The sequence below is a fragment of the Neolamprologus multifasciatus genome, unplaced genomic scaffold, assembly GCF_963576455.1.
Source record: "Neolamprologus multifasciatus unplaced genomic scaffold, fNeoMul1.2 chr13_unloc_5, whole genome shotgun sequence".
Lineage (NCBI taxonomy): Eukaryota > Metazoa > Chordata > Actinopteri > Cichliformes > Cichlidae > Neolamprologus > Neolamprologus multifasciatus.
This window is the reverse complement of record NW_028181978.1, coordinates 35,872-49,608: the sequence shown is the minus strand read 5'-3', so window position 1 is coordinate 49,608 and position 13,737 is coordinate 35,872. Positions and strand designations below refer to the sequence as shown.

General features: G+C 43.2%; 1 protein-coding gene across 2 annotated transcripts; it reads left to right on the top strand.

Annotated features, from left to right (window-relative positions):
* Positions 1 to 391: 391 nt before the first annotated feature.
* On the top strand, positions 392 to 6,785 carry LOC146490396 (uncharacterized). 2 transcript variants are annotated; one of them, XM_085153243.1, is made up of 3 exons: positions 392 to 619; positions 728 to 6,007; positions 6,125 to 6,785. In XM_085153243.1, exon 2 carries the CDS (start codon positions 1,367 to 1,369, stop codon positions 5,630 to 5,632), a length of 4,266 nt encoding a protein of 1,421 aa, XP_085009369.1. In that variant the 5' UTR covers positions 392 to 619; positions 728 to 1,366; the 3' UTR covers positions 5,633 to 6,007; positions 6,125 to 6,785. The 2 variants fall into 2 exon arrangements, with proteins under 2 accessions (XP_085009369.1, XP_085009368.1); XM_085153242.1 differs by having other exon boundaries at positions 392 to 6,007.
* Positions 6,786 to 13,737: the final 6,952 nt, after the last annotated feature.

The window sequence follows — 13,737 nt, the reverse complement described above, 5'->3', positions numbered from 1 at the left end:
TATGATTTAATTTGATATTATGTAGCCATGGAGACAGTTTGCATAGATTAGAATGTTAGATTCCTGTGATGTCATCAATGCCCGATGTTTTGTTTTAATGTCTTGTGATAGTTCTAAGTGCAGACAAAGTCAGAGTTCAAGTGAGTTTAGTCCAATTTTGATCCAGTTTCTGACATGTGGTCAAAATCTTGGCCGACCTTTACCACACCACGTGCTGTGGGTGTGCGTAAATATCTAGGTGAGTAAAGTCTCCTTTACCTGTTAAATTCAATTTGTTTTGTCTCTCTGTAGAGGACTTTGAAGAAAAATACGAAGAGCAGGATAAGCTGGGTGAAGGAGGCTTTGGGACTGTCTTCTTTGGAAAACGCAGAGAAGACATTACAGCGAACCAGAAGAAGCTGTAAAGGTCCAGTTTTGTTTATTGATCTAAGCCTGAACAGCTATGCGTAGTGTCCAGTAGAGGGCTCTGTTGCTTAGTTAGCGGCAAGCTGCACTTCCAGCTCAGACCGGGTTTTGTGGCGCACATGTCCCAGTAGGCAGCTCTCGATGAAGCATGAAGCAGCGTGATACCGGACTCTAGCAAAGTTAACAGTTTGCAGCCCTTGGAATGCGGAGCGAGGTACATGTTTTAAGTTGTATTTGTTTTCTTACTTGATATTTTGTTGTATTTTCTGCTTTATTTGAGTTCATAAGCGTCTAAGAAAATGTATTTTGTGTTTCTGTTTAGTTTTCACGGTGCATTGGCGCACCTCAGCACTGTTAGATTCTGAATGAATCTTAAAGTAAAAATTACTGCACCCGTCGAGGCTCTCTCTATTTCTTCCTTGGTCCGGGGGACTGCTACAGTGAAAACTCGATCGCTGAGTGAAGGCTACTTGCTAGCTCCCGTGCCAGATGAGTGCAGCCCGTGCCACGAGGTGGGTCCGTGTGTCAGCTGTGAGAGATTTCTACACCAGTCAAGATCATCTTTGCTTCGTCGCCTACCTCCACTTTGAACTCTGATGGTCACTTTACAGAGGTGCAGGTATTATGCCCATTAAGGACTTTGCTGATAACAAAGTTAAAATGTCTGCACACTAATTTAGATTTACTTGCCTTAAATATTTTGTGGTTACAGCTTTAAAGGTATACTGCATTGCACTAAGTAATTACAATCTTTAAATTGTATGGGTTTATTCTTCTTGAAAGTAACGTTATGGTATATCAGCAGTATTTACAGTTACATTTTGTCTAATATGTGGGTGCTAATCTGTTTATTTATGTGATGTAAACATCTGATGTGAGCATTGTTTCCAAAAAGTAACACTCACGTAAGTTTAAGTCCAGACGTTATCGCATAGAGCAACATACACATAACATTAACAAAATGTTGAACCCTGCTGAAGAAGCCGACGACTCAGAGCAACAAGGAGTAAGATCCAGCAATCGTGAAAGGCATTTAACTGAAAAGGGTAAAGAAATGCAGGAATATGAGGCAAAGAAAAATGAGAAGGCATTTAACAAAGCTTATGACACTTGGAAGAAGGCAGCTAAAGAAATCAGAACAAAGCTGAAAACTTTCTGCTCACCTGAAGAGCTAAACAATGCCAGTCATGACATAAGAGACAAGCACGCTGTAGTACAACAGCATTATGAACCCATTCGCCGCAGCCAATCCATGACGCCAGACATTGTTAAGCGAATGGATGCTTGTGCAGTGCTTACAACTGACATTTGTGAAGTTATTGCTAAACGACAGGAAAATATCGATCAGCTCTTTAACGATCGCCTTGAAAAGGAAAGAGTACGAGTGATGTTAAACAAAAGGGACTATGGTTCTGTGTTTGGTGATACAAAAACTGAAACGTCGTTCCCAGAGGGTTCAGTCGCACGCTCAAAGGCAGATTCTACTGGCAGTCATGAGGTGGAAGCAGAAGCTGAACTTGCAGCCAAAGTGGAACAAGCAAAGGCCACACAAGAAATATTGGCACAGGAAACCAAGATCAGCCAAATGGAAAATGAGTGGAAAATAAAGGAAGTGGAAACAAAGGCAAAGTTGGAGGAGGAAAAGACTAAACTTCAACAGTTAAAGGCAGACAGTGAAGTGAAAGTAGCAGCTGCACGAGTAAGAGCCCTTAGCGCTCAAAATGACATTGAAAGCTATGATCAAGTGTCCTGCTACAACTTAGAAAATTCCGCAAATCTCCCCAACAGCGCACCACGGCTCTCTTTAAATCCACGAGCACCGACATTTAGACCTCACAATACTACTCCAGAACGGGAAGAACTTAGCTTAGTTCAAGCCCTTGCCAGCTCTCTTACCCTAAACAGGCTTCCTGTACCTGAGCCCACCATCTTTAGTGGCGACCCCCTAAAGTTTATGGATTGGAAGGTATCCTTTATGGCACTAATTGGTGACAAACCTTTACCTGTGTGTGAGAAAATGTTGTATCTAAAGAGCTATCTTGCAGGTGAAGCACGAAAGGCAGTAGAGGGATATTTCTTCCGCAACAGTGAGCAGGCATACGCAGGTATTTGGAGCGTTCTAGAGGAAAGGTATGGTAGCCCATTTGTTATCCAAAGAGCCTTTAGGGCTAAACTCACAAAATGGCCTAAAATACCTGCCAATGATCCTATAGCACTGAGGGAGTTTGCAGATTTTCTCCAAAGCTGTGCAGAGGCTATCCCTCAAGTCAAAGGCCTAGAGATCCTTAATGATTGTGAGGAAAATCACAAGCTTCTAAGAAAACTGCCTGAGTGGATAGTGAAGAGATGGAGCCGCATTGTGGTGGAGGAGCTAGACAAAAGCCAAGACTACCCCAACTTCTCTCGCTTTACAAAGTTCATACAAAATGAAGCTAAAGTAGTTTGCAATCCTGTTGCCTCACCATTCCTAATAAACGAAAGGGCATCAGAAGAGCGGCACGTTAAAAGAGCGAAGGCACTCAGTACTACCATCCAACCAAAGTCTCCACCAATCCCAGTATCTACTTCTAGACCTAAACCCCCATGTTTGTTTTGCAAAGAAGAATTGCACGGCATAGCTAAGTGTCCTGCTTTTGCAGCGAAAACTAGTGATGACAAGAAAGTTTTCATTCAAGAAAATCGTCTCTGCTTTGGGTGTTTGAGAAGGGGTCATGTAACCAAAGAATGCAGAGGACGTCACTCCTGTAGTAAGTGTGGTCGGCGTCACCCCACCTGTCTACACACAGAAAGAGTGAATGAACCTAAAGAAAGGAAAACTGAGGATTCTAAATCCCCAGATGAAGGTGCAAACAAGGAAGTGCATAATGTTATGACTCATGTACTAACAAGGAAACCATCTTCCACATCCAGCATAGTACCAGTATTTGTGTCAGTTGCATCTGAGCCTGAGAAAGAAATACTTACATATGCCCTGCTTGACACCCAGAGTGACTCATCCTTTATTTTAGAAGATTTGGCCTCAGAACTAAATGTAGACGCCCAACCAGTGCAGTTAAAGCTTAGCACCATGACTTCCGTCGACACAGTCGTTGCAAGTAAACTTGCCAACATCTTACAGGTGCGAGGGTTTGACTCTGAGACTCGTGTCCAAATAGAACAAGTCTACTCTCGTGACTTTATCCCAGTTGACAAGTCTCATATCCCTACCAAGGAAACTGCACTTCAGTGGCCACACCTTGAAGGCTTAGCTAACAAGTTACAGCCATTGCAGAACTGTGAAGTAGGTCTATTGATTGGTTATGACTGCCCATCAGCACTAGCCCCCCTAGAGATCGTCACAGGCAAAATAAACGAACCTTTTGCACAAAGAACCCTACTAGGATGGAGTATTATTGGTTCTGGTAATCCTCACCTAGACAGAGAAGGTAACCAGAGTTACGTGCACAGGATCACAGTCAAAGAAATGCCCATACCATCAGCCACAGATGTACTCAAAGTCCTAGAGTCTGACTTTAATGAGAGAAACTATGAGGATAAGTATGTATCACAGGATGATGTTCGCTTCATACAAATCCTCAGTGATACAATAAAACAAAGACCAGATGGGCACTATGAGATGCCGCTTCCCTTCAAGGGCAATGATCCACCAGCGCTTCCCAACAATAAGAAGCTAGCCACAGTCCGACTGCAACACCTGAAGAAAAGGCTAAAGGCTGATAAACAGTATCATGAACATTACTGTTCCTTTATGAGAGACATTATCAGCAGTGGTGATGCAGAATTAGCCCCTCCTTTGACTGATGGTGAGACTGCATGGTACATCCCACACCATGGGGTATATCACCCGAAAAAACCAGCCAAGCTAAGAGTCGTCTTTGACTGTTCAGCAAAATTTCTCGGTGTCTCATTAAACGACACTCTTCTCACAGGTCCAGATATGATCAACTCATTGGTGGGGGTACTCTGTCGTTTCAGAAAGGAAAATGTAGCCATAATCTGTGATATCGAGAGAATGTTCCACCAGTTCTCTGTTTGTCCAGACATGCGCAACTATCTGAGATTTCTGTGGTGGCAGGATGGACAATTAGACAAAGAACCCAGAGAGTACAGAATGGCTGTACATCTATTCGGTGCCAGTTCATCCCCTGGATGTGCTAATTTCGGCCTGAAATATTTAGCACAACAGTACAGAACAGACTATCCTAAGGCCTCAGAGTTTGTTGAACAGAACTTTTATGTAGACGATGGTCTAACTAGTGTCCCATCAGTTAAAGAGGCACAAGAACTCATCATCGAAACACAAGCACTTTGTAGACTTGGCGGTCTACATCTGCACAAGTTCAACTCAAACCAAAGTGATGCGCTTTCCCAGCTGGAACCCTCAGACAGAGCAGACACCACAGAACCGCTCAATCTCAAACCTGACACAACAGCTGAAGGCCATGTGCTCGGCATCCAGTGGTCAATCAAAAATGACACTTTCAGTTTCAAAATAAACACTAAGGACCAACCTCCTACTTGCCGGAGCATACTGTCAGTGATCTCATCCCTGTACGACCCACTAGGGTTCGTAGCTCCCTTCACCTTGAGGGACAAAGGTATCCTACAGGAACTGTGTCGCAGAGGCACTGAATGGGATGACCCCCTTCCTGACAACTTGCGTTCACGGTGGGAGGACTGGAAAGATGGTTTGGAAAGACTAAAATTGGTTGCAGTGCCTAGATGTTACCACCCACCAGAACTAACAGACATTGTAAAGGTGGAACTGCACCACTTTTGTGATGCTAGTGATTTAGGATATGGTGCATGCTCCTATATTAGGTACCTCAGCAACGAGAAGGTTGCACTGCCTCCACCAGGAAAGTTTGTGAAAGAGGACTTATATGCAAGGAAACGTTGGCGCAGAGTCCGGTATCTCACTGAGCAGTTTTGGAGTAGATGGAAAAGAGAGTACCTTCTGAACATATCTATGAGACAGAAATGGCACGTACCACGTCGAAATCTTAAAGTCAATGACATAGTCATTATCAAAGAAGAGATGCTTCCCAGAAATCAGTGGCAACTGGCTCGAGTGGTTGAAACACCAGAAGAAGATGACGGGTTGGTCCGCAGAGTCAAGCTTCAAGTTGGCGATCGGGGCTTAATAAAGAAGCAGGGAACAGCACACAAACCTCACATAGTTGAGCGACCTGTTCAAAAGCTTGTAGTTCTATTAGAAAATAACTAATTAATGTTTCAATCAATACTGTCACATCAGGCGTATTTTTGCGAAAGTTTATTGATGATGTACTTGAAATTGTGTTCGTTCTTGTAGTAATGTGCATATGTTAAAGCTGGAAATCATGTAAAGAATGTTGTTTGTTATACATGATTTGGTGGGAGTGTAAAGGTCCAGTTTTGTTTATTGATCTAAGCCTGAACAGCTATGCGTAGTGTCCAGTAGAGGGCTCTGTTGCTTAGTTAGCGGCAAGCTGCACTTCCAGCTCAGACCGGGTTTTGTGGCGCACATGTCCCAGTAGGCAGCTCTCGATGAAGCATGAAGCAGCGTGATACCGGACTCTAGCAAAGTTAACAGTTTGCAGCCCTTGGAATGCGGAGCGAGGTACATGTTTTAAGTTGTATTTGTTTTCTTACTTGATATTTTGTTGTATTTTCTGCTTTATTTAGGTTCATATTTGTAATAAGCGTCTAAGAAAATGTATTTTGTGTTTCTGTTTAGTTTTCACGGTGCATTGGCGCACCTCAGCACTGTTAGATTCTGAATGAATCTTAAAGTAAAAATTACTGCACCCGTCGAGGCTCTCTCTATTTCTTCCTTGGTCCGGGGGACTGCTACAGAAGCTGAATACAACTCTTCAGGGGAGAGGAGGCACAGCGTTACACATGCTGGAGGAGGTGTTAGCGTTTGAGTGCAAACTGACAGTTAATAAATTCAGAGCATTTGCAGTCTGCAATCACCACAGTTATTTGGGAAATAATTCCACGAGTTCAGAGAGGAAAAACCCACATTATCCTTCCCCATCACTGCCCTGACCATCGATCCATCCCTGTTAAATGTGACTGGATTTTCAGGTGATACTGAGAACCTTGTTTGAAACATGGAATGCCATCCCGACACATAAACATGAAGAAATATGCATTTGGAGTCCTGACGATCTTCAGATCCACATACGTATGTGAGCAGCTGTTCTCCACCATGAACTGTGTTACAAACAAACACAGCTGACGCCTCACAGACGACAGCTTACAGTCCTGCGTAGATGAAAGTGACTTTGTAACTTGTAACTGTAAATTAAATGTGTAAGTGATATTTATATAGGTGTAAACTTATCCACAGCTTTATGCCTTGTTGCTGTTTTAGAAAGTCCACTATTTAAACCTTTTGAATGTAGGATATTTTATTAAAGCAATTTAGCAGGAGTGGGGAAAAGCCAGCTCACATACTATGATCACATAATGAAATCACTTAATACTCATCTAATTAACCCACTCTTAGCTAATGTTGATCTTTTGAGGAGAGAGATTGAGGAGAGAACGGGCACATCCATGCCTGAAGAGGCCCTTATCTCTGTTTTGCATCCCTGCAACTTCAACACTCCAGGGATTCAGTTGAAATCCAAATCCTCTCAAAGTTATAATTCAAAATAAAACAAAATAAAATAAAATGGAAACTCTTGGAAGTTGTAATCCTGCAGGAAATCGACAGAAATCCAAACCCTCTTGAATTTATAATTCAAAAAAGAGCAGAGAAAAAGCCAAAAAATACAAAACCCAAGTGTAAGTGTGCAGTTCAGACAGCAGCTGATCTCTGGGCTCTAGAGTCTGACCAATTTGGTCACATTTGCGGCCAAATTTCTCACTGGTGCGACTAATAAAATCCGTTCAGTACATAAAAAAAAAGTCTCCGCAACTCTGAAAGTGTCCGTGTGGTCAACAACTGACACACATTATGCCCCTGTCGTGGTCTAAACCAATCAGAGATAGTCAGGGGCGGGACCTCTCTGAATGGCCGTGGTCCAGATATTCCCGTAGTCCTTCATGTGTGCGTTTGAAAGTGCAGGTGGATAGAGAGAGGCGAGTAGCTTGAATGAATCGATATTGATTCATTAAATCCTGAATCGACTTTTAAATATAAATGTATTTTGCCAGAAACGCCAGAATCTCAGGTTAAGGCTCACAAAACGATTTCAACAACCACCAACCAGTAAATGAGAGCAGGTACACGGACTCCACACAAAGACGTAAACACAGACCCGAAGCATCACAATCAGCTTTCTCTTCCTCGGCTTTCTTACCCGACGGCCCGTACACGGACACGCCGTCGGGTGAGAAAGCCGACAGCTCACTGACCGCGTCGGCGGTTTCCGTCTTTTTTGCGCTCGATTCTGAGCTGCAGGTTTTATCTCTCTCTAACCAAAATTCACTGAAGCAGCAGCAAAAGAAGATCCAAACTACGCTCCACATTTGATAAATCTCGTCATTAATCCCCTCTGACTTTTGCTGTTTTGCTTCCACCGCCTGCACAGCTCTCTCTCTCTCAGTGTACTTCAAGAACAGTTTCCCATCTCAAATCTCTGTTTCCTGCATTATTCATTCGCTTTATTATGCACAAGTCATATACAGTGCTGTTGGTCGCTGTTTTTCCCACCAGAAAATGACCTTGAAAAGACTCATTTCTGCTGTTTTATAACGAAGAAATTGAAACTTTTTAAAATGATGCCAAATTGCAAAACTTTTGCTGTGTCTCTAATCAAACCTCTGTAACTTTGCTCTGCTTCACTTCAGCAGCATCAGGTAATGGTCAGATGTTGATTCATGGTTTTCTTCACTTTTTGTTCTACTGCAGAATATTTTAAAGTGTATCTGCTACAGAAAACAGGGCAGGAAAATCTCCTTCATGTTTTTCTGTTTTATCCTCAGTTACTTTGACACAAAGGCCTCTGCTGTGATGCTCACACCTCTGATGAAGTGTCACATGTTTCAGCGCTGATAAATCATCAGAATTATAATATTTCTGACTGTCTGAGGCAAAATCAAATTGAATGGAATCAGGACCTCGTGAATCGAATGGATTACAGAAATCAGTGATGATACCCAGCCGTAGTGAGCAGCCTAGGCCCGACAGAAGTGGATGTAGCTGTGGGTAAAAAGGTGGAAAGAACTACTGATAACTTTTTTGTTAAGGCCTGATCCTTCTGAAATTCATAGCCAGCTCTGACACGCAGCCATCAATCTCTGGGCGCTGAAAAAGCAGCAGTGTATCCAGAAAACACATTATATGCTGCGATAAATGCCCAAGTGTCCCTCTAACACTGCCTTTCAGTGGCAAACAGGTCATCAGAGGACACAGGATGACATCATACTGTATGCCTATATGACATCATACTGTATGCCTTATATGACATCAATATGAATGCATATACGATATCAAGCTGTCTCATTCATGGACTTCAAGGTGGGACAGCTGTGGCAGTGGGGAGGTGGAAGCTGGGCTGGGAAAAATACTGTGAAGAGACCAGGGCATTGGTTTCAGGTGAAGGGGACAGGTGGGGGGCAAGGCCCAGATGAGGTCGAGGTGCGGGGAGGCAGGCAGGTGAGTTTCAGGCTAGTTGGCAATGCTGTACCAGCAGCTGGTGGCCCAGGTCCAGAAAAGCGGGGATGACTGAGGCGAGAACCCCACTCCAGGAGCCGACTCTGAAGACAGGAAAAAGCAGGTAAGTTTTCACACAGGATCTGGACTGAGCAATAAAACATCACTGACTAACCCAGACGTTCCCAAAGTGTGGGGCCCACCCCCTAGGGGGGGCGCAGAGCCATTGCAGGGGGGGCGCAGCATGATAAGGGAAAAAAAACCAAAAAAACAATGCTGCTAGCATGGGGCGCCTACACAAACGCAAAGCAGGAGATGAAGCATCGCTGAATATGTTTCCAAACCAACTTCATTCTAAGCCAAAGACTAGAAAATATAGCGAAGCATATCTTCCCTTTAGTTTCACATGCACAAGTGCCGAGGTAGGTCTCCCCTGCAGAATTGGTTTTCCCTTTGTCGGGAGCAGCGCTGGGCTGTTCAAATCACGGACAAACAGTATCCCACATTCTTGATTTTTAGTTCACAAACACTTGTTGTAATGACTAACTACTCCTGACATTTTGGAGATGTTAGCTCTTTATACAGTAAAGTTACAGTGGGATACAAATAACATCAGGCTGATCCTGCCAGGATTTGTTCCCCCTGTCTAAATCACGGACAAACAGTATCCCACAGTTGTTCATGTTTTTAAACCCATTTTGCACAGAGAGGCTTTTTTTTTTGAAAAATGTATTGATAGCAATGTTGAATATTATTACACAGGAAAAAAACAACTACATGTAAAATAATCACACCGTGACGCCTCTGCCTTTCTAAATAGACAGTAACTGCGTGTTTATATGTAAGCGTGTAAAACCTGAAGATAGAGACAAAATACTGTTAATCTGACTAACTGCCATTCTGCAATTCCTCTCATGTAAACAATAACGTGGCGCACAGCTGACGTGAAAAAAGGCACATGAACTCTATTCCTCGTCCACACGTAAACGCAAAAAATTAGTTTTAAAAAATCTCCATTTTCGCCGTTTATGTGTGGACGAAACAGCTGCATTTTCAAACATACCCGTGTAGGTGTGGACGTAGTGTAAATTAGTTAGCAGTTTATTTTCTTAGATTACTTGTTTTTGCTTAATTGTTTACTAAATGTTTGAGGTGTGAAATAAACCGCAATTGAGCAAAATATGGGTGTGTGTGGTTGGAGGATGTGTCAGTGAGTGCGTGTGTGTGCGCGCGTGCAAGGGGGGGGGGGGGGGGGGGGCGAACATTTTTCTGTAAAACAAAGGGGGGCCCAGCGAAAAAAGTTTGGGAACCACTGGACTAACCTCATACTCAGGCCATGACTGATTGAGTGCACAGATCTTATATGCTGCTGGAATAATTGCCCACAGGTGCTCAGCCAGGGAGGAGCAACCGATCTCCACCCAAAGGAAGAGGACCGCTGTTGGAAACCTACAGGTACGCACCCAGACCATGACAACATCAATCTGTATGCAGACATGACATCAAGCTGTCTCGATCCAGGACTTCAAGCTGAGGGCATACATGAGATCAGGCTGTATGACACAAATGACATCAACCTGTAAGACTTATAAGACATGAAGCTTGTCAGGGTTATATTGTTGATTGTCATTTATGCTTAGAAATATCTACTCATATATGCTTAGAGTTTTATAGTCAATGTCATGTTGGTGGAGGGTTGATCCTTAGGAGTCTGCAGAGACTTTGTGTGCATTCCAGAGTGTTCTGGCATTCACACCCACATCCTGGGAGCATGGGAGAGGTCGTACCTGCTCTTATTGTTTTGTGGTAGGATGAACGTATCTATATCTGTTTTAGTCTAAGTGCCTTTTGTTTAGATGAACTGCTGGACTTCCAGACCAGCAGGTTTAGGGAAGTCTTTATGGGGTCACACTCTGACCCCACACACACACACACACACACACACACACACTTACACAACGCACAGGCAAGGTACTCTTTGTTTGTATGTATACGTCATATGTTAATGAACCTATGTATATTCATGTAACCTCAATAAACATTGACATCAACCTGTATTCCTTTATATGACATCATACGTATGCATCGATGACATCAATCTGTAAGACTTAGATGACATCAAGCTCTTTGCCATGAATGACATCATACTGTATGCCTATATGACATCATACTGTAGCCTTGGAAATGGTTAGCCACACAGGACACAATTACTGGGTTCTTAATGTGCAGTTTTATTGTCAATGCCGACTGAATAAACAAAAAAATGTCCTTTGACCTTTACTTTTGTCAAACAGCGGCCATATGGACTTGTACTGAACATCGACAGCACGAGAGGTAACGTGGCAAAGTAACAGAATAACCGACTAAACAAAGATGCGCCAATACAATACGAGGAATAAAGGAAATGAAATACAAAACACAAAAATACGGCAGTGACCTCTGTGTGCAGAACAAAATACAAAGAGCTAAATCACACAAGGCTCCTTTAAAAAACTGTGGAAGTGTTACATACATTTTTATAAACACTTACATTCCACAGAAATCTCAGCTCACTCGGATACTGGAGCACACAGACGATCTCGCAACTTATCCCTTGCATGGAGAAAATGGCCGCTCCACGCTGCACATACAGGTCCTTTGCATCATACATTTCAGAAATACATCATCTTGTTAAAATACTGACGTCTTGCCACTGCACTACAATTATACCAATATGTTTCAATGAGTTATGTGCGTATTTAACAATTCCTTACCAACAATTTAACTCCTTCACAGCATTTCCGTTCCACATCCACAACAAGAAGAAAAGTCCCGAAATGCAGTTCTTGTCAAGTCTTATTTTGGAAAACTAAAAAAAGTTTAAAAAAAGTCACACACCCCCCCGTGACCACAATATGCAACTACACAAACCTATAAAATTAACAGCTTCAAGTGCACGCAACATGCAGATAGCCAAAGAAATAGCACAAGCAATAACATTAAATTACCCAATAACATTCTTGTCTTACCATACATGGAAACAAAGAAACAACATTTTAAGACCACTTTTTGAACCTTAAATGGTTAACTGAAATGGAAAATATTATTATTAATTTACCACTCAGCTAACATACTGTATGCCTATATGACATCATACTGAATGCCTATATGACATCATACTGAATGATGCCATATATACTGAAATGCGATTCTCCGTGTCAGAGATCCGTTGAGAATTTAATTCCAGTTGTGCTGATATATTTTTTAGTGATAATGAGAGCTCATCGAATTTATTCTCCATCATAGTAGATATTTTGTCCACGACTGTCTTTGATATTTCCGCAGCGAGCGCGTCGGCGTCCACAGGTGTACTTGGCGTGGTAGCTGTGGTCGTCGACATACCCTCTTTCGCTTGTGACTCTTCAGGAGATTTGTTGGATGCAGATTTTGCAGCTCTTGTAGGAGGCATTTTAACAGACTCTTGTTTAAAGTTTTTATCCCTCAAGGTTGTGCAGAACGTATCGATAATAAAGCAAGATATGCTCAGTGGCGGCGGGAGCTCAGTGTTAACCATTCCTCGCCGTCAGTCCCCTGACCGTGGTCGGGAGACGCGAGGGGAGATGCTTCCTCCAGGGCCAAAGTTTGTCCTCCTTCGGGGTTAACTCCCTTCACTTTTGTGGAGTAGTGAGGCAGACAGAAATCAGCCGGGACACCGGAGAGTACTGAAGAGATGAGGCTTTAATAACAGTACTGCACACTTTGAAAACACACTGCATAGGCTGTAGCCCGTTAGAACGCTGCTCCCGGTCGCCCTCTCTACCCAGGACACACTCTCTCTCTCTCTTTTTTTCTCTTCCGCTCCCCACGTTTCCTTCACGCGCATGCTCACACACACATCACATACACTTCTTACTGCACCCAGCCACACACAAGACGGCAATTCCCGCAACACTACCCCCACTCTGGATGGCAATTAAACAATAATTCCACTCCAGCATTGTAATGCATAAAACTGGTACACAATCCCCTTTACCACTTGGAGCCCACAGGAGATAAAAGTGTTAGCCATTACCGCATATAAGGTGAGGTATAGTATCAACTAGTGCACTTCAGTGACAAAGACGTTGACTCAAGTAAGGTGTACATACATGTGCAAAATAAAGCTTTTCAAGTGCTGTAAAGTAGAAAAGAAATTACACAATTGTAACTATTACATGGCGACCGGGAATAACTAACTTATCCTAGCATCTAGGAAGGCACAAATACAAATGGATAAGTGCATGTAGATAACTCCGTAGGTCCTTCAGATACTTTACTCCCCTTTTTTTTCAAATGTAAACACTGGAACAATGAAAAATATAGCTCTCTTAAACCATTGTAGCTAACAGTGTAGGAGGCTGAAACGGTTTAAACTTGAACTGAATCTTCAGTCCTACTTGGAACTGTCCATGGTAGGTAAACCAAGCTAAGTGATCCACACTCCATACCGGTCTGGAGCACTGCGCTGACGAGTTGGTCGCTGAAACTGCTGGCCCAGGTGGTCTGGCTCACCCACCACACCCCCCACCATTCTCATGGTCTACATGGGAAGGGGATGATGGGATAACCACAACTGGAGCGGGATCAGCTGCAACTGAAACACATGGCTGAGAGGAGCTGGGGCCATTGCCAGTTGCAGTAGAGAACAGACTGTGCAGACCCAGATCACGGTCTGCTGGGTCATCCTCTAAAGCTGGTGGTGGGACCTCTGTAGGGGACCACTG

What these genes read in the sequence shown, in the direction of transcription:
- LOC146490396 (XM_085153243.1), top strand. Translation starts at nt 1,367, where the DNA reads ATGTTGAACCCTGCTGAAGAAGCCGACGACTCAGAGCAACAAGGAGTA.